This window comes from Miniopterus schreibersii (assembly GCF_964146895.1).
Source record: "Miniopterus schreibersii genome assembly, chromosome: 6".
Lineage (NCBI taxonomy): Eukaryota > Metazoa > Chordata > Mammalia > Chiroptera > Miniopteridae > Miniopterus > Miniopterus schreibersii.
The window spans coordinates 74,368,253-74,393,651 of NC_138107.1; the positions used below are offsets into that span (position 1 = coordinate 74,368,253).

Genomic DNA, 25,399 nt, shown 5'->3' on the forward strand with positions numbered 1-25,399 from the left:
GCCAGCCTGTCTGGGTTTGAATCCTCACTCATTTCCTACCAGATTCATTTCCTTGGACAGATTCCTTAACCACTCTGGCTTGGTCTTCTCATCTGTAAAATGGGGGTAATAGTAGCACCGACCCAGTAAGATTGCCATGAGGATTAAATAGGGTGATATTTGTAAAGAGCTCAGCACAGTATCTGGCACAAACCAGGTGCTTTCAGAGTGTTCTATGTTACCACTACTCTTCCCACTTCTGCCACTGCTGCCCACTGCTGCCGATCAGAATCGCAGTGGAAGTCTAAGAAGAGTCCTGTACACGGGAAACATTGAGCATCTCAGAGCTGGCTGGTCTTGAACCGCTCATTCGTCTTCAACTCTCTTAGATTCGGTAATATACAGGTTTGCCCTGTCCTTTGGCATATGTTTGTCAGTTGTGCAATTATAGGAACCAGAGAGCACCCACCTCTAGACTTGTACTTCTCCACTCCCTCTGGGCCACTGTTGCGAGAGAGAAGCAAGGCCAGGTGCCGTGGTAATTGCTTTTATGAATTCCTAGCCTAGCCTGCTGAGTCCTTCATCTGCTACTAAGTAAGTCTCCAGATACTGGAGACTGAGCTCTGGTGTCATACTGAGAGACACACCTCCCAGATTTCATATTATTCTGGAAATTCTCCCAGGCATACAGCTTTTTATAGAGTACAGGAGTATGTATTAAAAATTAAAATGAGAAAGTACCTGTTTTTCTAGGAGCTGTGGAGAAGCAGGATGTTTAAATGGTTATGTCCACAGTAATACCTGTTTTGAAACTTATACTTGCTTTAGAAAAATAACAGCCCAGTGGTGCCTTCTGCTTGCTTTGCTGAGGACAGGAGTTGACACATGTTAACTCTACTGGAAATCCTGGAAAACCATCTTAATGGACTTTTTAATGGCACCATAATAGACCATGGTATTTGTAGTTAAGGTCTGGAAAGAAATCAGCCGTTGTCAGAAAAAAGAAAAACAACAATCTGGGCTGCCATTCTTTACAATTAGATTTCCAAAATACTTAAAAAGATAAGGGCTTTTGTTGCATGCTATTATTTTAAACTAGTTCAACATTGAAATTGGAAAAAAATATTTTTAATGTAAGCAATAATTGGTATACAATACAGTGTTAGTTACCTTAGTTTCAGGGGTACAATACAGTGATTAGACATTTTTATACCTTACAATGTGATCTCCTCACTAGTTCTAGCATTCATCTGTCACTGTGCAAACTTATCACAAGATTATTGACTGTATTCCCTTTCACCTTTTTCACTCATTCCCCCACTGGCAACCATTGGTTTGGTCTAAGTTTCTGTGAGTCTGTTTTTGTTTGGTTTTGTTCTGTTTATTTCTTTGTTTGTTTGTTTGTTTTGATTACACATGTAAGTAAAATCACACAGTATTTGTCTTTCTCTGTCTGATTTATTTCACTTAGCATAATACCCTCTAAGTACATCCGTGTTGTTGCAAATGGCAAGATTTCATTCTTTTTTCTTGCTGTGTGATATTCCATTTTGCATATATACCATTTGTCTTTATATTTATCCATTTGTCTGTTGATGGACACCTAGGTTGCATCCATATCTTGTCTATTGTAAATAATGCTGCAGTGAACACGGGTGCATATATCTTTTTGAATTAGTGTTTTCATTATCTTTACATAAAGACTCAAAAGTGGAATTGCTGGGTCATATAGTAAATCTATTTTTAGTTTTTTGATGAATCTCCATACTGTTTTCTATAGTGACTGCACCAATTTGCAGTCCCATAGGTACAGTGCACAAGGTCAGTTCACAGCAAACCTAGCCTTAAGCTGATGTTTTTGGTACTACATTTTATTTTAGACAGACATTTTTGGCATAGAGCTAGAAAATTAATGATGAGACAACTATACTTTAGAGTGGTATGATTGTTAGCATCAGATGAAACTTTGGAGATAGTGGCCTGACTGTGATTGCCCGCAAGTGAGTGCTCTATGATCTTTCCAATTTCTCAGATTTAGATTAGTTGTTTGGGTATGAAGAGATATATCCAAAGTATAGCACTTCTGGCTTAAAGATAATAAGTTTTACACCCATTCTCTATGAAGGAGGAATTTCTATATTTACTGTAGATCATCTGCAGAAGTGTGCACCCCTTTAACTTGTAATTCTGTAATACTTGTAATGACCCAAGTAAAAACTCTTAAGTCCTTGTTCTGCTAATATCATTATGACATTAAAATGCCTTATGACCCAGCGATTCCACTTCTGGGAATTTATCTGAAGAAACTAGAAACATTAACTCAAAAGAATATATGCACCCCCATGTTCGTTGCAGCGTTATTTACAACAACCAAGATTTGGAAGCAGCCCAAGGGTCCATCAGTAAATGAGCAGATAAAAAAGCTGTGGTACATTTACACAATGGAATATCACTCTGCCATAAAAAGGGAGAAAATTTTACCCTTTGTGACAGCATGGATTAACCTGGAAAACATTATGCTGAGTGAAATAAGCCAGTCATAGAAAGACAAGTACCATATGATTTCATTCATATGTGGAATCTAATGAACAAACTGAAATGTCAAGCAAAATAGAGACAGACTTAGAGATAGAGAGCAGGCGGACAGTTCTTGGGGGAAGTGGCGGGGGGGGGGGGTTGAGCTATAAAGAAAAAAGAGAACTCATGGAGATGGACACAGCAGTGTGGTGATTGTGGGGATGGGGGGTGGAGGTGGAAGGGGCTGTAGAGGGGATAAATGGTGGTGGAAAAATAAATTTAATTAATTAAAAAAGAAAAAGAAAAAGCTCTATTGTGCATTTTACTCATCTATTGCTATCTAGTGTTTATAAACATGAGAAATTGGGCCATGTCACACTCTCAATAGTGTGTAGCAATTGTATTAAATTCTTGGAGAGAACATAATATGGCTTTCTCCTTTAGAGATTTCCCTAAGATTAAACAGACACTAACTAATAATGAAATTCAAGATTCTGAATGTACTGTTCTCATATAGAAAGAAGAACCTAGACTTTCAATTGGAGGGTTAGAAAGAATCAAAGATGCTTGCTGCTGACAAATTTAATGGGAGTGAGGTTGGATCACTTAGTTAGGAGCTGTTCTACATGGTTTACTATCTAACAAGAGGGGGAGAGAAGGCAAGTTTGATTTATTAAAATGGCTATAGAATCCAAATAAAAATTCATAGCTCAATCAAATAAAGCGTCAGAATTGTAGAGAATCAGAAAGTAGGTTCCTCTGAAGACAGAGTACCTTTGAAATGAATTAGTAGATAGCACTGAGCTACTTAATAGTTAGGTTAAGTACTTGTCTGCTTTGGTAGTATTTTCCCATGGTGTGTGCCATTTCTGTGAATGCCGTGCAGAGTCAATAGGCTCCGGGTACATAACTAATGACATCTCTGACTAGAGCAATTGGGACTTTCCCCCTTTCTTTCTGATGGATAACCTTTAGCAAGGTTATTAACTGATACCGCTGGCTGAGTCTTCAAAGACTACAGGGAATTATGGCTGGCCTTCTGCCTCTGTAAGCGTCAGAAATAAGAGCACTTTATCTGGGAAGGGCAGGCCAGCTTTGTGGATAAGGCAAGATAGGATACTGGATACTGAGAAAGCATTTGATAAATATTCTATTATCAGATGTCTTATTTTATGTGCATCTTTGGGTAATAGACATGAATATTGGTGGAGGGCTTTACAGTTTTCAAAAGAGAAATGACAGGAGCTGATTATTTAACATTTATTGTACATCAGACACTCTGCTAAGTACTTAAACATCCATACTCAGATCACACACCTAATTAAATGACAGGGACAGTATTTGAACTGTAATTCAGCCTGAGGACAAACCTGTATTCTTAAAGAATGGGAACCCTTCTAATTCTATCCTTAAAGACATTTTAAAGTTGATTGAACAGAAAAGTTAAGTCACAGGCTAATGAGGGACAAAGCTAGAAGTGACTTGAAGCCCTGTGTGTTTTCTGTACCCTCCCATGACATTGTATTTCTTTACTAGTTCAATTAGCTAGGTTCATATATGAAGAAAGAATCAAAGTCATTTTATCACCAAACTAGCTAATGGCCCTGGTGTGTGTGTGTGTATGTGTATGTGTGTGTTTGAGAGACAGAGAGAGAGAGAGAAGGGAGGGAGGGGGAGAGAGAGAAGGAGAGACTGAGAATGTAAATTGGGGGAAGGGCAAGAAAATGTCATTTACTGTAGAGCTATTTTTATATTTTATAACAAAAGCCAACCATATGTCTACAGAAAATGCAAAGGTGAATGATTCATGGGAAAAGAACTTACTGTCTGTAGAGCTTGTAGACCTAAGCTCCAGGGTGTCCATTTAGAACTCTGGTCTTACAGTAGGGAGGAGAGAGTGTTTTTATACTATGTACCAGCATTGCAGCCCATGCCTTGGTCTGGGAGTAAGAAACAGGCCAAATGAAAAGATCTTTTCTAAGCCCCTTCTCAATAATATTTTAATGGCAGAGTCTCATATTTTGGTTTTTTAACTTTGGACATGTGACCTTCTAGAGTGCCTTACGGGAGGAATGATCATTAGTGACGTTTGAGGGTGAAATGGCAAAATTGTCTTGCCTTCTCATACAAGGAGAAATCCCTTCTTCGTCTAAAGCTCTTAAGACATGTTAAAGATTTTCAGCAATCTCTAGTATTAAGGGAAAATCCAGTGTTTGATGAAAAATGTTTAATTTCGAATGTACAGTCGTTGGCGATTGATCTGTCATGATTGCAAACATTATTTCTGTGGTTAATGCAAGGAAGTGTCTAAAATATGTGGTTCTGCTAAGAAAATGATTCTCCAACAGCTCTCCCTCTTCCTTCTGCAAAGATTGAAGAAAGTTTTTTTCTACTTTGTATACACATTGATAAAATTCTTACTGTTTTTCTCCCAAGCTTCCTTACCCCTTGGTGTGACTGCATCAGGCAGATAATAAAAATACGTGAAAAAGTGAGAAGAAAACATTGAAAGCTTAGAAATGTAATTTTCCTTTAAATAGTTTATGTATTACTTTTTGACATAAAGATATTTTCACATTATCTATTCATTTCTTTTTATGATGCATCACCATTTCCAAGTGCCATACCACTTGAGTACGTCTGAGAACTACTCTAAGTGTTTTCAAACTTTTCCCTGTGGTTTTTGTTAAGCAAGCACAAGTGCAGAGGCCTGCCACGTTTACTGTGGATGTTTTAGAGTCCCAGTAGAGTGGGGGAGATCCTCCAATTTTTTTCAGTCATTTATTCTACAAATATCTATTGTTTCCTGTATGCCAGGTACTGTGTGAGGCACAGAAGATCCTGTGGTGATAAAAATGAAACCAAAATGAAACAAAAACAGAATCGTTGTCTGAAGGCCAGTGATGGAGAAAGAAATCAATGAAATACATAAATACACATAAACTGTGATAAATACAATGGAAGAAAAATCTAGGAAACCAAAAGTGTATTTATAATAGGGCCTGATGAAAAGGGCAGATGAAAGGATCAGAGAAGTCTATTCCTATGAAGTAATATTTAAAGCAAATAGATCTAAAGCATTAGAAAGAAACAGGCAAGGATTGGGTTGGAGAAAGGGAAGAAAAGATTACTGTATTAGTTAGGATTCATTTCCGCTGAAACAAGGCAGGAATTTATTTTTCTTTTGCATAATCTTAGGTCATTCTTAGCTGAACCACATTATCGGAGATGCCTGTTTCTTGGATTTTGTTTCCCCACCTTGTTGTCCATGATGGTGCCCCATCCTCGGTCACCATGTCCCCATTCCAGCCAGCTGGCAGAAGGAAGGGGAAGGAGGACACTTCTGCTTACGTGCCATTGGCCAGACTTGGTCATATGGCCGCACTCAGCTGTAAGGATGGCTGGGAAGTGCAGTCTTTTTTTGGGGGGGCAGCCATGTGCCTGAGTTCTATTCTTGAAAACGAAGAGGATAGTGTTGAGAGAGAAGTGGCAGTCTGCCACAGTCACTTGTCACATGAGGATCATAGTCTGATTTATTTTCCCCCAGTGGGAGGCAGCTGGCACATCTCCTCTGCCACCTCCTGCTCTTTTTTTTTCTTCTTTAACTTCACTTTTCGCGGTGGAAAGGGATTACAGTGCATTCAGAGAGGAGTGAGGTTAGCTGAGACCCAGGGGGCTACCTGCCATGGCTTGTTCAGGGAAACTGCGCATTATAATCTTTCCAACTAGTCTGTCTTCAACTCTTGATTCAGGCATGACTACAGAATTTCACTAGGTAGTAAGTGAGAACTAATTGCATTCTGTTAGTATTGTGTTTATCCCTTCGGTGCCTGGCAGAGCGTCTGGCATATGGCTTGCTAATTGCTTGTTAATTCAGTTATTGACTAATGGAGAGGAGGAAACACTTGTGGCAGTTTTCAGAGGCCCACCAGGATAAACAGCAAACAAAAGAAACCCAAGTTGTGATTATAGATAAACATCTGGGTGAGTTCAAAACTGAGAAAGACCAACATGGATTTGGCTTTAGAACTGAAGCAACCTCATACATCACCAGATCCTTCTTTTTACAGGAAAATTGAAGTTGGAATGGTTCAGTTACTTGACAGGACTTACACAGTTGTTGGTAGCAGGTTGGTAGTGACAGGAAGGGTCCCTTGCAACTGAGGGCAGAAAAGTGCAGCTGACTGCGCTAAGCGGATTTACAGAGACCAGGAGCACCTGGCGATGACAGTGACATAGGTAGGTGTGGAGAAAGGTGAAATCCAAGATGATTACAGGACTTGGAGCAAGAGTTCCTCACTGAATCATGGGTTTGAAGAGACCATCTTAGGAGAGAGATAGTGTGAGTTCATATGGTCAGATAGTAAAGAATTATATTTTTAAAAAGTAATGTAAAGAAATACAAGAGTTTGACATTATGGGCTAATACTAACTGTTTCCTGGCCCAGGTCCACTTTCGGCCGTTCGCTCCACGTGCCCCGCACGGAAGAGAAAGGCGTATGGTGTCTTGCTATTCAAGGCTTGCCACTGAATTTTCTGCCTCATTCTAATGACTTTGACAAGTAAAAAAAGAACTGAAATGTTTCTAAAGAGAAGGAATTATGCAATTACTTTTCATTTTTATAAAGTTTACAGCCAATATACATGAGAGACCAGAAAGAGTTTTAAACAATAAAGCTAAATTTTCTGCCAGAATTAGAGCTGGGGTTTGAAATGTGTCTGGCAGTAAGGATTTCAAGAGAGTCAACTCCCCTCTCTGTGCCCCAAGAAAGACAAGGCCTTCTGCAGGCTGGGCTCCAATTTTTAGATACTTTTTTGAGCTCTGGTAGATTACTTTGTTTGGTTTGACCTACAAATAACATCGGGTATTTGGAAAAATGAAACTACAGTCACCTCAAGAAGCACTCATATATAAATTAAGAATTTTAATAGTTTAAGAAAGAGGGAAAGAAGAATTCCTTGTCCATTCAGTGTGCCCCCATGTCCTCCATGTGCCTGTGGGTAGGTTGACTCAAGTAGACTTCCATGAAAAGATAAAAACAGTATTACAACTGGTGTGCTATGTGTTGGACCCATAAGTACAGAGTTCAGTGTATTTGTCCAATCCTGATGCTTATAGCAACTTATTATAATCTCTTATTTTATGACTGCCTTCAAAACCAGAAGTTAGTTCTGCAAGGTCAGGGATCAGGGTATCTTTTTTGTTCATTGTATGCTCAACACCTAGAGCTAGATCTGACCCCCGTTAACACCTCAGTAAATATTTGTTGCATAAATGAATGAGGGCCCGAAAATGCAGCACACAGGTAGACATAAAGTGAACATACAGTTGCTGTCCAGTAAGTTCAAGAATCACTTCTTTACTCCCTGGAAATGGTCCTGCTGAGGACTTATTTGGAACTTTAGCAGAAATGAGATCTTTGAAAGATAAATCTTAGGCGAGTTACCATTTGCTATGTTAAGTGCCAAGGACAAGTTCTCAGCAGAGCAGAGCAGAAGATGTCAGGGAGGGAGAATGTTCCATAAGTCTCATGGGAGATGACCTCTGGTGAGCAGAGGTGGTTTTTTTTCGCTGTCCAGAGTGAGGTCCTGCCAGATGGCTGGACATCCTGAAAGGAGGCTTACTAATTTCTGATTGCCCTAACCAGGCCTCTGAAACTTCAGTGTGTGGTTGCAAAAACTGCCTTTAGCCAGTCATACCACCTGGATCTGACATTCAGATTCCCAGGGCAATTTCCTTCTGTACAACTGGGCTGTCTTATCAGATTGTCTACACATTTTCCACTAATGGCTAAGCACAGTCCCACTGACACTCTCTGAGGTTGATTACTCATGTGGACAGCGCATAGGAGGGACTGAGCCTGGGCCAGGACTCACCATGTCTCCTAGGGCCCAGCAAGGTGCTGTAAACTTGGTGGGCATCAAAAAGACCTTACTACTAAGAAGCTTATGAATCTAATGGGGGTGGAGAAGGCACACAGATTTAAGTATCACATCTAAATTGCTCCAAATAAATGCTGTGGAAAAAACCTTTCACATTTTCTGCCCTTTCTGTGATTGTCACATCTGTAGCAGTGATGTCTGTATTATGCATTTTGAACAAGGGATACCATTGTTCTTAAGAATGTTACTTTATTACTGTCTAATATAAAGCTTTGGAAGCACATGGGAATGGAGGAGGTAACAGATTTTAGCCAGACTGGCCGGAACATGAGGGACTAGGTGGGGAGAACGGTGGTAGGATGATACCCAGGTTTCAAATACGGTGACCGTTGTCTTCCATTTTGGGAATTCCCTGCATCCCTTTGCCAAATGCACCACAGTCAGTCCATTTCTACTGGAATGACTGTTATCTGTCTTCAACTTCACCAACATCTTATTGTCTCCTTTATCACTTCGATTTCCAGTTTGCCTTAGTACAGTTCATTTTAGTTGTGATTTGTTGGCCTGACCAACCCTAAAATAATACACGCAGAACACTTAAATAGGGCATTTAAATCGACGTGCAGTAGGGTTCCATCCTATCCTCTAGCATCATCTCTAGCCTCTACCTTCACACTTCCGTACCTTTACTCATGACATTTCCTCTGCTTGGTACACCTGTCTCTCCTTTTTCTCTCCCGTATTAGTGCTTTGCTCATAGTCATCTCATCTGCAAAGTCTCTCTTCCCCAGTTCAATGTCTTCTAACCTTCAGAGTTATTATATACGGTAGTCCCCACCATCACTTATTTGTGGGGGATGTGTCCCAAGATCCCTGGTGGATGCCTGAAACCCTGGATAGTACTGAACCCTATGTTTTTTTCCTATACATAAATACCTCTTCACTTAAATGAGGCACTTTACAAGCTTCTTTTTGGCATATCTGAATTGCCAGATCCTGTTCACTTGTGCCAGTTCTTAAAATAAATCAGCTTCACTTTCCCCTTTCCAGGGTAATTTTATTTTAATCCAGGGTTTCTGTACACATTTTAAATTGCAGAGTTGCTTCTTGCACATAGTAGCTCTTCAACTACTGTTTTTTAATGATTGAGAATCTTGTAATCTTTGTAATGGTTTTTTCCTTTTCATGGAAGATCCTGAGCCTTTTTGCCCTGTCCTCCTAGCTCATTTATAGAGGCAGTGCCAGCAGCTAGATTGCAAGACACTGCCTGTCTATCACTCAAGTTCCTGCTGTTCAGTGATGATGTAGGCAGTATGCTTTCATGACCCCGCAAGGGATGTATTTTTAATGGAATTGCCCTCGATATTTAGGTGTTCCTGTTTTTCTCGAGGCCAACGTGCTCAGAATGTGAATTTAAAGTGTTTGCCCTCTCATTATGCAATGGAAGTCAGACACTTTAAATTAATTTGCTGTTGCTCTACGTTTCCTTTCACCCGGCCTGTGTTTTAATTCAGTGAATTAATGCTTGCTGGCATTGGGCACATCAACTGTTTCTCCATTTAGCCTGCTCGCTAAGTCATTTCTGTCTGCTGCACCATCCTTGCTAGACCCTGTGTGCCCTTTATATATCCTGTGAGCCATGGGGGACCAGGGCACTGTCAGCCCTGTAATTAAAACCTGCTGTGTTTCCAACACAACACACTGCGTGGGAGCGTAAGGAGCTGACTTCATTACTGTGCTTCCTTTTCCTTTCATTATTGTCTGTTGCGCTCACTTTTTGGGTGTAGCTCAGTGAGCCTTTAGGTGTTGGTGGCCAGGCATCAGGTTTGGAAGCCTTTCTTCAAAAGTCTTTTGAGCCAAATCAGCAATGGATGGGTGCAGGGAGGCTGTTTGCCGCAGACTCTTGCTGCAAGGCCTCCCCGTACGCTTCCTGGCTTCCCTGGGGCAGAGGGAGTTGAGCCTCCCCTGTGCCCCTGAGAATCGTGATGACTGAATCCCACCGACTCAGCGCCCACCATAGGCCCTGCTCCCCCTTCCTCCAGACACTGCCACCGAAAAGCAGCTCTTGCTCGCAGAAAGCTGGGTTGGGTTTTTTGATCATTTCTTTTCAAACCTTCTTTTGTGCACCTTGTATGAATGAATGTACATAGGCTGGAAGGGTCAGTGCTATGAGAAACACTGATAACCATCATCATTTTCAGATGGTAAAGAACTGCCAGTCGTCAGTCTTTATTTTATTGTGAATACCTAAAAAACCAAGAACCCAGATGGACCGGTACTCACCTCCCCACCTCCACAGAACGATACTCACCTCCCCACCTCCCTAGACTGGTACTCACCCCCCCACCTCCATAGACTGGTATTCAGCCCCCCACCTCCATAGACTGGTACTCACCCCCCACCTCCATAGACCTGTACTTACCTCCCCACTTCCATAGACTGGTACTCACCTCCCCACCTCCCTAGACTGGTACTCACCCCCCCCACCTCCATAGACCGCCGCCTCCACCAGCCATTTATTTTCTCAGACCCTCCCTCCCGCCTACCATAAACATGGTGGGGGGACACACTCAAGAAAAGGAAGCTGTGCAAAGTACAAAAAACTAAAGTAAGAAAGCCTCCCACGAGAAAGCCTGAGGGCCTTTCGCATGCTCATGGATGTTAGTCTAACGGGGAGACTGGTACAGGCTGGGCAGTAACGGAAGTCTATGGCACATGCTCTGGAGTAAATGAGACAGAGGTGTGTTGGAGGCCATGTTAGAGGGGGTGTTCAGGGCAGTCAGCATGCCTCTGAGGGGGTGACATTGAACTGAGACCTGAAAGACGCCAACTAAATGAGTGACATGAGGAACAGTCATAGGAGGAGTCAGGGACCGGAGGGTTTCAGGCAAAGGTACAGCCAATACAGAGGTATTAGAGGACGTGACCTCTCCCCAGGCCAGATAGGCCCTGGTGACTGCTGTCCACAGCTTTCTTGCTTACAAAGCCCAAACCCGCAAAGATAGTCATTAAACAAAAGAAAGGCTTTTCCCTTGAGGCCATAGAGCAGTTGCTCCCATTATGCCTCTCTTCCAGCCCGCATGGCATTGGGACGATTTTTATCTGGAGTCGACTCCAGGATATCAGGCACCTTAAGAATCCAAGACTGAGGAACAGGCCCACAATGAACTTACCTAACCTTGTGACTAAAATGGGCAAAAATGTACTTTTCCTTTTTAAAAAAAATATATCTTTATTGATTTCAGAGAGAGGAAAGGAGAGGGAGAGAGAGGGAGAGAGAAACATCAATGATGAGAGAGTCATTGATCAGCTGCCTCCTGCACGCCCCCGACTGGGGATGGAGCCCGCAACCCAGGCATGTGCCCTGACCAGGAATCGAACCCCAATCACCTGGATCCTGGGTCGATGCTCAACCGCTGAGCCACGCCCGGCCAGGCCCTTTTCCTTTTCTAATTGCATATATATTTGCTGTCTCCGAAGGAGTGACTGTACCCAGGACTGGCCTGGCTAGTGACTCAGAATGAGAGACTAGGAGCAAGTCTTTGTTCCATGTGACAGTTGCACTTGGGGTGCTGATGAGGTATATTTCCCATATTAGGTGAATTTGCTAGGCTTCAGTGCTCTTCCAGGAACTGGGCAGGACCAGGTGAGAAGCATCTTCAGAAGGCTGCCCCTCACAGACCAAGGTGCAGGCGGGACATGGCTGTTGTGTTTGGGAGCAAGGAGCAGACACCAGCACTTTTATGTCTCAGGCTACCAGCGGAGCAGAGTCACAGCATCAGGAGCCAAACGGACAGGCGAGAGTCTGGCGTCTTACCTCCAAAATTAGAAGCAATTCTTAAAAGCCACAGGCTTTTATTGATCTGTTCTCTAATAGCTCTACAAGTAGAAAGTAAGATATTTAATGGTTGCTAAAGATTCTGCATATGTCATCGACTCGCTGTCTATAGATCTTGGAGAGTAAGGAGAACCTGGGACTAATAAGTAAATCCCAGGCAGCATTCTGAGGGAAGTTATAGGAGGGAAGAGGAAAGTGCCCATTAAAGAATTTCCAGTCCCCTGTGGATTTGGGAAGGGGACAGGAACAGGGAAGTAGACTGATGCTTGGGTCTAGGAAGAAGTAGAGACAATATTGCAAAGGTGTTCCGGGCATGGAGTCAGATTACTTGGGTTCAAATCTCAGCTCCACGACTTGTCACCTGACTGATCTTGGGCGGCTTATTCAGTTGTCCTGAGCCTCAGTTTCCTTATCAGGAAAATAGGAACAATAATAATGACACTTACTAAAAAAGCAATCTAGGTCATTCGCGCACAGTGTCTAGCACTGAGCCTGGCCACTTGGTTTTCGACCTCGTGGAGTTGTTGAGGAGCGCCGCTGCTGGCCTGCCTTGCAGTGGTCCTTCCCTGGGGGTGAGGATAGCAGCCTTTACTTTTTAAAGTATTCTTCCCTCTTGTATCGGACAGTGTGCGGCCACCCGTTAGAGAGCAGTGGGTGGAACAGCAACATATTTGATAAAGCGAAGAACAAAGGAGTCGTAAATAGGACTGCCCGAAGGCCGTGTGGAATAAAAATTACTTTCTAAATTTTTACCCCTTCTCTCTCCCTCCCTCCCTCCTTCGCCTCCTGGTTGGTAAAGGTTTTACTCTGCATCACCTACGCCCCGACATTTGACCTGAATGGGAGCGCGGTGCTGAAGATCGCCGAGGTGAGTCCCGGCTGCCCCAGCCCTCAGGTGCTGCTTGCGTTTGTGCTGCTTCATCCCTGCTGGCGTAAATGTCGGGGTGGAGCGGAGCCCAGCGGTGGGGTGAGCCCTCCTCTTGTCATGACCATGGGGAATTTCCACTAAGGACTGGGTCTGTGGGAAGTAGGCTGTGTGGCCCATCGTCCTAAGTCGCGGTGCTCTGCATGCTTTGGTTTGCTTAACTTTACGCTTTAACCATGGAAATAACAGTACTGGTTCTCCCCACCTTGCCACACTTTGGTATCTCATCTCGGATTGCATTCTTAGTCTGTTTCTCCTAAGCTTAATTGAAAAGCATTTGATTTTTTTTTTTAAATGGTTTTTAAGAAACCAAGTATGTGATTTAGAGTGATGTTTATTGATCAAATTTCATTCCTGTCTCCTAAGCCCTGACGAATGCATTTTGTAGCTATCATCGGAAAGCCTTTTCTTTTCCATTTGTATTGCAACTCAGAGCAATAGGTACCTTCCAGCACTCCCACAAGTGTGTCCAACGGGGAACTTGGCTTCTTGACCATCGGGCATAAGCCTTTGGTTTTGGGAAACCTCATCATTCCAGAGCTGTACTTTAATATGCTTAGAATAATTTCCTTCCATTTCTTGAAAACAGTATCTTCAGGATTTGTGTATTTTGACAAGAGTACACATTCAGACCTTAACGAGGCATTGATATTGTAAATTCTAAAATTATGGAGAAAAGGAAGCCTATTAGTGCTCACGGGTTTTTGTTTTTGCAATAATGATTACCATTTATTGAGTATGCCAGGTAGATGCTAAACACTTTGGGCATGTTTTCTTTTTTCATCATTATTGAGGTATAATTGACAAATAAATGTATGTATTTAAACTGTACAGCTCAATGTTTTGATATACGTATACATTGCAAAATAATCACCACAATCAAGCTAATTAGCATATCCATCACCTCACCTAAGTAACATTGTCATGGGTAGTATTTATATTGTCTGATTCATGAGCTTTTACAGTATTTGTGCCATTAAAGAGTGAAAATTAAGAGAAAATTATTTTTGAGCACACAGAACATTTTTGAGTCTATCAAAGTAAAAAGAAGCAGATAATTAGCTGACTTCTCACTACAATGTAAGTCAGTTCTTGAATGTGTATTTCTATAGGTGGAAAGGAAACTTTTTTAAAAAACACATTTATATGCTTTACTCTATACAGGTAAAGAAAGAGAATAGCTATTAATATTTTTTAATTTGAATTTTGAGAGCTACCTCTGAGTACTCCTAGTATTTGCAGGTTTGCCTTTTTTACTGCAGTAAGAACACTTAGAATGAGATCTGCCCTCTTAACATAATTTTAAGTGTACAATACAGTAATGTTAACTATGGCACAACGTTGTAGAGCAGATCTTTACAACTTACTCATCCTACATAACTGAAACTTTGCACCCACTGAATAGTAGTACCCCTCTATTTACCCCTTCTTCCGGCCTTGGCAGCCACTGTTCTACTCTCTGTTTCTCAGAGCCTGACTGTTTTGGATACCCCATTGCTTTTAAAATGACAACTGAAGTTTTTGAGCAGAGCAGGAAGCAGGGTTGGATGTGGGAGGCAGGCCTGTTAGCCCTCTGCCCTGTGAAGGGCGGGAAGGGACATGCAGCAGTCACTGTGCAGCCAGGCCCCGGGGAGCTGTGCTGGAGCTAGGGGTTGTTGCAAAACCCTAAGTTGGAGGGGGGGTGGCCACCAGGGAACCCAAGCGGAGAGGAGCAGTAGGCTGCCTTTCTCCTCCTCTCAGGAACCGCTTTTTAAATAAGAATCTGAAAGATTTGGGATGCGATTCCTGAACAGTGGACACGCACTGCTGTGGACCACCAAAGTCAAGGGTGACAGCTGCCTTGCCTCTGTCATGACTAATCAGACCCCCCCCCCAAAGTATGGAGTCCCGCCTAGCAGCAGCATTCTCTCGATGGTGAACCCCCAATAGGTACAAGCTTGTGGTTCTTCTAATCCGCCTTGCCTTTCATCTCCTGCCACATCATCTCCACATTTTCTCCACATTTTCTCCTTCCAGTTTGTCAGTGCTTGATATATATCAAATGTATTTCTTCTTTTAAATTTTATTCACTGATTTTAGAGAGAGAGAGAAGAAGGGAGAAGTAGAGGGAGAGGAACATTGATTTGTTATTTCACTTATTTATGCATTCATTGGTTGCTTTTTTTATGTGCCCTGACCGGGGATCGAACCCGCAATCTTTGCATATCAAGACAGTGCTCTAATCAGTTGAGCTACCCGGCCAGGGCACAAACGTGTTTCTCAAATCCTTTACCAGTTGAATCTGCTACAGAGTTATCCCACTGTTCCTTCTGAATATGTTTTCACCAATAAGACACAGAGTGAGCCTTTAAAAAAGAGGGGTAATGCCCCCCACTCAACCCATATCTATGTAATCTGGTGTAAAAAGAGCATAGAGCAGATCTGTTTATAGGAAAACATAGCAACAACTTATATTATAAATGTAAGTATATGAATCAGTAGTTATAGCTATTAGGTTATTAAATGAATAATGTATAGATAATTTAAGAAAGGATCATAGTAGAATCATCTGAAATCATTGTTTATTTCAGATGTACAAGATAGGAATAAACATCTTTCTTACAGGCCTTCCTTTTCTATTTTTTCGAATTTGCAAAATAGCTTACAGCGTTTGGTTTTCACCATAGTAATCACTTAAGAAATGCTTTTTCACCACTAAAAAATATGAACTACAAAAGAGAATTACACTCCCACTCACACAAAATAATAGTGCTCTGTAGACTTACTGAAACCCAGGATTTTTGCAGGCTCTCAAGTGCTGGTAACTTAGCATTTGAAAATCTGCATCTCTGTTTTTAAAGCAGAACATTTCAGCCTAAAACTACCACTTAGCGCCAGGAAGCTTTCTTGGTTGTATCTGAACTTTCTATAAAAATAAGTCTTTAACTTAAAGAAGGAAAAAAAAGACCTTTTCTCCTCTTGTCACTTTTAATCTAGCTAGGGAAACAATTTATAAAAACACCTTAAAATAAGCCATTTAAAATGGCTGTGGAAATGTCGGGAAAGAATCCAGACTTTGTTTTCTTTCATACTCTGGGCTATTTTGACCATTACTCAAACACAATGCTTAGCCTGAAACCTGTTGATCAGGAAATGGGATGTGTACTTAAGTATGAAAAATGAGGCTATTTCCCCAAGGTACTGCTGAAACCACACAAGGATCATTAAGCATTTAAAAGTAAATAAGAAGGTGGCAGCCTTCGTTTATGTGTCTAACTTAACTTGCTTAATTAAACTGCAGTAATGAAAGTTTATTCAGTACAGGGTCTTCCACAATACACAAGGAACTAGAAATACCACCAAATTTAGAAACAGACAATTATGAAATGTCCAATGTGTGTTTTCTGTTCAGTTTTATGAATTATCATTTCTAAAACTCCATATGGATACATAATTCTTCTCTTTATTGATCGAAAGCTGGGCCTAAGATTTCTCTTCCTGTGGTGCCCAAATTAGCAGATATGTTGAGCTGTCCAAGGTTAGTTATCTTAATATAGGAAAAGCTGTGGGAATAACAGTTGCCCAGGTCTTGGGGTTAAGGAGGGGGTGGTGCCATAGCCAGAAGCTCTCTGAAGCTAATTCGAAGATGGTTAATGATATTGCTTCGTTGGAAAGGTTTGGGACATATTCTCATGCCTGCTAAAGGCTCCTTTATGGAATTTTCTCAAAATGAGAAAATCTTGTTCGTAAATGTGCATTTTCTGGCTTGATCTTTTTGATTCATGGGACGCTTCTAGACTTTGATTCTATGGCCTGCTGTCAGGTTCAAGCAAAGTCTGTCTCTCAAACACTATTGTTTTATTTTTTAAGATTCTTTCAGGGACCTTCCCCTTTCCCTTCATCTATCCATCCAACCCTCAATTCCAAAACACGGGTTAATAATAGTAGCTAAGAATAATTGAGTCTTTAGGGCATTTTCCATACATTCTTTTTTAATCTTTACCACAACCAAGCTAGATAAAGAATCCCAAGGAAAGTGAAGTTAATTTGCTTGTCCAAGGTTCTGTAGCGAGACATTCAAACCCAGACTTTATATTTCAAATATGTGCTGTTGGCCAATATGCTATATGGCTTCCTGGTAACTTCCTTCTTAGAAGTAGAATCTTGCCATAATAGTTTTGGCAACTGGCTGAAATTCTTAAGAGTCTTATCCACCCGGGATCTTTACCAAGGCATTTAATTTGGTAATTGCTCTATGGTGTTTTTACATGTGAAGCAGAAGTATTGATGAATCTCACCTTTTTTTGTGGCCATAGATTCAAGAGACCATTAGGCATATGCCACTTTCTTGGGTACTGATGCTCAGTTTATCTTTTCTGAGCATTATGTTACCATCACAGGATCTGCAATTTAGTTTAGTTTCACTTGTTATCCCAGGGAGCTTCAAAAACGTTGAGGCTCAAGACCTGCCCCAAAGATTTCAATTCACTATTTATTTCACTGAGTTGACTTACAGCTCTTGAAATGTTCAATGGTACTTGTTTTTTAGCCTAATTATTTCTGAGACACACCTCAAATAAAGTCTTCTACAATTAAGGAGCAGATAGTCTTCAGATATAACCCAGAAGAAAAGTACACAGATGACCTGATCCATTTCTCTTGGAAGCATCTTATTTGCTATGTTTTCTGTAAAACTGGGAGGAGTAACCATACCTCCTGGCAAGAGAAGTGGCCAAAGGAGCCCAGACCATTGTCTCAAACCAGCTGAGGCCATTGGAGTAAGAAAATATCATTTTAAGGGACTGCCTTCTCCACTGTTCCTTCTGAAAACCCTTTTCTTCTTCTTGGGCCAGTGTCTTTACTGACTCTGGTTTGACTCCTCTGAGGTTTCGGTTCTTTGGCTATTTATTGCCACATGGACTTTGAGCAAACAAATTTTCTTGTGCAAGGAATTTCCACATTTCCCTTTAATCTCTGACTTGTATGGCTCTGGAAGAACTTATTTGGAATTAGAAGACACAGAGCAGTGCAGAGATCCTCTCTACTTCATTTCAGGCTGGTTTAGAGGACAGAGGCTGGAGTTGAGTAGACCCTGTGTAGACCAAGCAGAAGGCTCTGCCTGAGATGGTGCAGGAATTGATGGGCTGAGATGTCTTAATCCATTTTAACATGTCAGCTAAGCCAAGAAGAACATGGAAAAGGAAGAGGAAAGTGACAGTCAGAGTTGTCCATGTATGCCTGGCTACTTTAAGAATTTCCTTTTAACTGGGATCCAAAAGGAAAACCAGCAAATTTCCCTACCCCAGCCTGGTGATCAGACTTACAGTTCACCGTGTGTGTGTGTGTGTGTGTGTGTGTGTGTGTGTGTGTGTGTGTGTGTGCGCGCGCGCGCGCGCGCGCGCACCTGTGTGTTTGCATCAGCAGGACCCATTTGATGAGGTGTCTCCTATTTCATACTCACCTGTTATTGCTGTTCACCTGGAAACAGCCTGGTCACCGAGTTGTCGTTGTGATTCAACACAGAGTTTAGACTTGTAGTGTTAATCAGAATTTTCTTTGGTTCCAATGTGATCAACAAGCTTTCATAGTCTTCTCTATATAAAAGACAGTTCTGCTTTCTTGTAGCTTAATCTCCGATCCTCTTTATTTTTATCACCATAAATTATTTTTACCTCCATAAAACTTTTTCAGTTGGACACCTGCTAGCTCTTCTCTTTATGGAACTTACTACTGAGTATCAGGTGCTGTTTTGACAAAGCCCTGCCACTAACCCCATTCAGCTGGGAAAGAGAAGGTAAATGCACAGTCCAACAAAGTGAAGCTCATACACGTTTTGAGAAGTTAAGCAAATTTCTACTGTGGAAGCTTTTTTAAAATTTATCACTTTGGCCAGTATTGAATATCTGCTACATTCGTATTAAGTAATAATTCCACCCTGGGCTTAACTTAGTACTGTTATTTATCAGTCTACTTACTCAATGATATAAAACTTCTATTGCTGTGTATGGCTTACAGACTTGGGTTTTTTGCTTATTTTTTCCTTCTGCTATTGGGGTTCGTTCCGCTTCACTAACAGTTTGTTTTTGCTCTTAGTTGTGTCTAGCATGCCGTAAACCTGGATGTCCACAGTTGCATGAAATGATCAAAATGTCCATTACGAAACTGCTCACTGCCCTGTGTCTTCGTGCGCTCCCTGGTGACCAGGGGCCTGTGGCTTTTCACAAGGTATTGGACTTGGTCCTTTGAGCCTCTGGTCCAAGACTGAGGCTTTTTAAGAGTCATTTCCATACTACGAAAGCAAAGGGCATGGGACGTAGAAGTGACATTGGAGACACAAAAAGAAGAAATTGATGAGCCGTTTCCCAGAAACTCAGCCTGCATTTGGACTTGGTACTCTCCTGGTTCTCTGATTCAAAGTGCTCATTTCAGCACTACCCCATGGTAGAAAAAGAAAAACATTCACAAGTGAACACTCATTGTCCTTTTAACACAGTGGTCAGGTTTATCAGGAAACCCTAGTTCTACGAACCTTACCATTTTACCAGTTCATTATTATAGCAAGTGGAAGAAACTTTTCTCTAGAAGGTATCAGGATAGCTGGAAGCATTTCTTCCTGGTCATCTAGAGATAGCAAGATTATCATGCACATGCTCATTTTTACATTTAAAAAGATCCCCCTTTGTCACACGCAGTAGTATTTATTCTCCCAGCTTGGGCGGAATGAGCTTCTTCCATTAATTCTTTTTAAAAAAGCAGAGTAAACATGCTTACCTTTTTTGCCCCTTAATAAAATGCCTCCTGCAGTAAGTCATTTCCACTGTTATGCCTCTAAACACTGAAAACGTTGGTGACATTATTAAAAGCTGAAGAAATACATCTGGTGTTTGGGAAGTTGTCTGTATGCAGCACTGTTTATGTTACTTAAAATCCAGGTCCTCATGTGTGCTTTCTTTCATGGATCTAAAGTGACCAATATAATTTTTTAAGGAAGGTTTTATAGCAGGTATGGCTGTTAGTATTCAGTAGAAGTGTGTTTATATTAATATAAAGTATGTAGTTTAGCTCTCAAAATAGCTACTCTTTCATCTTTAATGCTTCTGAGACCTCAGATTTCTCCTGAAATTTAAGCTTAGCAATCTACAAGGTCAACAGTTATCAAGATTTCTTGGGAAAATGTAAGATTTAAAGAAATTTGAATTCTGCCGTATAAATAGTTCTAGAGTGCTTAATTACACTGTAGAGAATTTGGTTTCATCAAAGTGAACCAGCGCACTCATTTAGATGTATTTTCAAGGCTTTTAAACCATTTTATCACATGCAAAAATAAAGGCCTTTCAGGATTAAAACACCTTTTTTCTAAGTATATATAAATAGTACCTTCAAGTGCATTACAATCCATGATCATCTGAGAAAATGAGTTTGAAGTTAACATGCCCTAAATGGTAGCTTGAAAAATAAATATTTTGGAACTTGCTCTTACTTTTTTCACTTAAGACAAATAAACCCAAGCCAACTTCCAAATACACTTTTGAGTTTTAAATGCTCATTTGGAATATTAAGCATTCAATAGGAGATAAATTAAACTGTTAGGAAATATTTACTTTTACCTAGTTAATTTTACCAAAAAGGTGATTATAAAGAGAGGTCTGGCAGAAAACTCTAGCTTAAGCATTAGCAGCAACAAAGGTTAACATTTAGTCTCTCTCCCACCTCAGTTATCACTCATCAAATTAAATTTGCCATTTAGGTGAGGACCCCGTATTCTCAATGTATATAGTCTTGGAGCTAATCCTAGAAAAATCGTTTCGGTATACTGCATCCCTTCCTTTTCTTTTGGAAGGTCTGAATATGCTTGGTGACATGGGAAGGATAACATACCTCATGGAGAGAGAAAAGTGGGCCAGTTCAAAGTATGCATTTATTGCCATGCCCATCCCTATACCTTTCAGAGAAGTTAGAGGCAGTAAAACCTGAAGTCATGACATTGAGTGTCACCATCTTCAAATGACGGATTTTTCCCCCCCCCCAAAATTGGGATTTCTCCATGCTGTAGCCATCAAGAGCCTCCTCAGGTTCCACTGGACATTCCGACTCAAAAGACCCAAATAGGCCATAACTGGCGTTATATTCCCTCCACAGGATATAGGACAGGGAACAGACACGGGTCAATGGCAGGCGTTTGTCCTTCACAGGTGTCCTCACACCAATACCGAGCAGTCTCTAGCTCTCAGTTGTCAGCTTAGGAGCAAGAGGAAGAGAGCACCTCGTGGGTGCAGGCACCTTGGCTTAGGAGCCCCATGTTTCAGCTACAGCTGACTCTTGAACAACGCGGGAGTTAGGGGCGTCATCCCCTCACGCAATAGAAAAGCCACGTGTAACTTTTGACTCTCCCGAAACTTAACCACTAATAGCCTACTATTGACTATAAGCCTCCCCAGTGGCATAAACAGTTGATTAACACATATTTTAATGTTATATGTATTATATACTATATTCTTACAATAAAGTAAGCTAGAAGAAAAATGTTGTTGATAAAAATCATAAGGAAGAGAAGGTAGATTTAAAGTACTATACTATATTTATCAATATCATAAGTTTAAAAACATTTACATGTAAGGGAACCCAGGCAGTTCAAACCTGTGTCATTTGGGATCGACTGTATGCAGGGAACGATGTCTCTGTACCCCCATGGGTGGCGCTTGCGGAGTTCCCTCAGAGGACATGATCAATGACAAGAGTCACTCGGGGACGCTCAAACCTGTGACTCCTTACTGGATTTTTACAGTTCCTTCACAGTTTTCCCAGTTCAGATACCGCTTAGTATTCGGGATGATTTACCACGAGCCATGCTGCCTAGTGACACAGCTGACGTCCACCTTTCTCAGGTTTCCAGGAGAGCACAGAGAGAGGTAATCCAAGGTCACGCCTGTTTACAGAGCAGAAGACAGGGTGCCACTAATCCTCTCTGCACACCTCATAACTCAGGAGTTAATAAATTCTTTCAGTTTTGTCACGAAAGGAGCTTTTCCTGGTTAATTTCCAGCCACCTGAGTTTGTTCTCAACAGAATTATTTGGCATATCTAAAAACCAATGACACAAAAGAGTAAGCTTCTAAGAGGGACACTCTCTAGGCAAATATTACTTTTCCTACACGCTTAAAACATAAATGCCCAGAGATTTTAAATCTATGAAGGATCACTGGTAACTGGCTCTAAATCAGGCTGACTTTCGACTTGCGGGGGATTTCACGCCCTCTCCGGGTAATCCCGGAGCCTGTTGGTAACACGCTGACCCGTGGAGTGCGTATGTTGCTGTCTTGTTTCTTTACCAGGTGTGCATTGAGACATACACCTGTAGCTGTCACCAGCGCAGCATAAACACTGCTGTGCGGGCAACTCTCAGTCAGATGCTGAGTGACTTGACCTTACAGTTGCGACAAAGGCAGGAGAATACGGTGAGCCTCGCGACATCCCCACGGTCACACGGCCGTGCCAGTGTCTGTGGAACTGCATGCGCGTGTCCCGCACCCCACCTGTCCCCCACCCGGCTGCCCCCGTCCCACCCGCCAGGGCCGCTCCTCACGGACAATAGGAAGGGCTGGCTTGGTTTGGAAGAGCGTTTATTTATGTAAATTAAGCTCCTTCAATGTACATTTATTTGCCTGTTTCACTCCAAAGCTTTGGGAGTTGTTTTTCCTTACAGTTCCTGTAATTTTTTAGTCATTATTTTGAAATTCACTTTTTTTTTTCCCCAATCATTTTTTTAAAAAACTTCTCAGATTAAAAAAATTTATAGGCAAGTATTGCGACCTATTACCAAATACCAGAAGTAAATTCAAAATTAATAGCAGTTAATTCCATGCTTTGAGGTTTGGTATTTGTGGGGGTTTTGTTAACTGAAAGATCACGGCTACAGACCTCCTCCACCTGCTGATGCTGTCCAGGCAAAGCTGGATTTGTCTTCCTTCTGTCTTCAAAGCCTGGAGCTCTTTGCTCTAAACTTGAACAGATTGTCTAAAATGAGCGTTCTTGGGAAAATGTAAATGTAATTGGCTTCTTGTATAAATTATCTTCTGGGAACGTTAATGAGGAGATTATTCCTCTTCAAAAAAATTTTTTTTTTTTAAATCTGCCTCTGTAATAATTCAGATTAAAGTTCTTTTAAAATCTGCAAGAAGTATTCTGAAGTGAACACATTATTGTTTTTTAGAATAGGAAATCTCATGGCAGTCTGAAATGTCTCAGAAATTAATTTTATAGAAACTAAGATTCATGTTTAACTTCAAATATTGTTCTTGTTTAACTTCAATTATTATGTAATTATTAGAAAATCGTGGGGCTGAGTGGAACTTTTGAGATTATCTGGTCAAATTCTTTTATTCCTCATAAAAACAGATGAGGAAGATGAAACCCAGAGAGATGAAATTGAAATCTAAAATTAATGAGCTTATCAGTGAAAGAGCCAGAAGTAAATCCCTGCTCTCCTGACTCCCAGCCCAGGTTATTAATATGAGCTTTTGCAGCTAGTGTTGGAAAAAAACAACCCTAATCAGATAAAGCTAATATTGACTTTTTTCTTTTGTGTTTGCTATATCCAAAGCCCAAGTTTCTTTTTAAAAAGTTATTGTTTTAATTTTAGGTATTTTTATTATATTAGCTTACTCTTTGTTAAAAATGATTTCATTTATGCTAATAATTTGAATACGGTGGTGTGGCAATACTAGTTTAAAGGAAATTCAAATCTATGAATAGAAAACATATTGAGAGTAAAAGGTATTTTTAATGGAAATAAACCTAAGATGTTGAGAATCCTCATGTTAATATAGTCAGTTGTATTCCATCCTTGCTAGATGGCCACATGATGAAATACTGTAATAGTAAGGATACCTTAATGTTTTGAGATGAAATATTTAAATAAAACTTTGTAGTGTCAAAGTGATTCCAGTTATATTAGTCATTTAATCTTATTTTTAAAATTTTAAGTAGGAGAATATTAGGTTTCAAATGACTTAGCCTTACAGTTCGTGTTGCTCTTTTGTGAGAGCAGTGACAGGAACAGTTGTAGAGGGCTGGGTAAAACCCAGGGGTTATCTGCCTTTGTCTCGTGTACTGAGTGGCTAATCAGCCTTCTGGTCCGGCTCATCACTGACCATCTGGACTCACCCCAACCGGAGGCAAGATCCCAAACTAGATAGAAAATTAGTGTTTCCTGTTATTTCCTTTCCATTACTCTTGCGGCCCCTGGAGATGTTTCCACATCCCAAGAAGACCCAGTGTTCAGTATGCTAATATTTGGGGCATTCGTGATGTCTACTAGAGAGACTATGTGTTGCCACCTAAGAGTGGTTATTTTAAAAAACCCATTAAAGGAGAGTGGTCCAAGGAGGCTGTGTGTTCTCCGTGGGACACTTAGCATTATCTGAGGAAGATGTGTGGTGTATAGCATGACTCATCACTGGAAAGACGTTGCAGGCCATCTCAGAATTAGGAAGACTTAAATACAACGGCAAGAAACTCAGTCTAGACTGCCAAAAGCGTTAGCATGAACTCTACCTTCCATCTAATGTCTATCCACAGCCCAGCCCACCTCCCAGTACCAGTTAGCATTTCACCAAGAATGTGTGGAAGCAGCTGAGCTTGCAAATGAATGAGCAGAGAATAGTAGAAATATATTCCTATAACAAGTTAAAAAAATGTCATGGGACGATTGATCTGTCTGGTAAGTGATTGGCATGGAAGTGCCCTCTCACCATCTACCAGCGCTAAGAGGGAAGGAGACCGTAGAGCCTCCTTCCTGTTCTCTGTTCAGTCGTCCCTGAATTCTCCCAGCAACGGGAAGTCAGTCTAACTATTTGTCAATAGATTTCCCTTCCTGTTCTCCCTTCGTTCAAGGTTCTGTCTCTACCTTGATGGTTCTGGGTCTACCAAGTGACAGCCTAGCTTGGTTGGAAGCTAATATGCTCCCCCCCAAACAGGAAGCTGGTGCTTCTGACCAGCAGTCATCCTGGGACTTGGACTTTGAAGTCCAGAAACCTGATCCTTCTATGACTAAAGGTCTATATGCTTCAGGTGCCAATCAGAGTGTACTCTGTGACCTTGGGAAATATTATCTGTGCAAAGGTAACTCAGCTGTTTAGAGGGGTATTGCCACCAGTGAATAGCTCAGCACAACTGGAGTGATAAAGTGGACCATGGGGCTTAAACTCCCAGCAAGTTTGTGGGCTCTTGAATGAATTATTTTTGCAACTGATAATCTCAGTTCCAGACATCCTTTCATA

The 25,399-nt window shown here is 41.1% G+C and overlaps 1 protein-coding gene across 1 annotated transcript in view; it reads left to right on the top strand.

The window, feature by feature from the left end:
• ARFGEF3 (ARFGEF family member 3) overlaps nucleotides 1-25,399 on the top strand; it is a 109,048-nt gene that overhangs the window by 32,525 nt on the left and 51,124 nt on the right. The window contains exons 5-6 of the mRNA XM_081140141.1: nucleotides 13,017-13,085; nucleotides 22,454-22,576. Of these exons, the coding sequence (XP_080996267.1) occupies nucleotides 13,017-13,085; nucleotides 22,454-22,576 (192 nt within the window). The remainder of the gene's footprint in view (nucleotides 1-13,016; nucleotides 13,086-22,453; nucleotides 22,577-25,399) is intronic.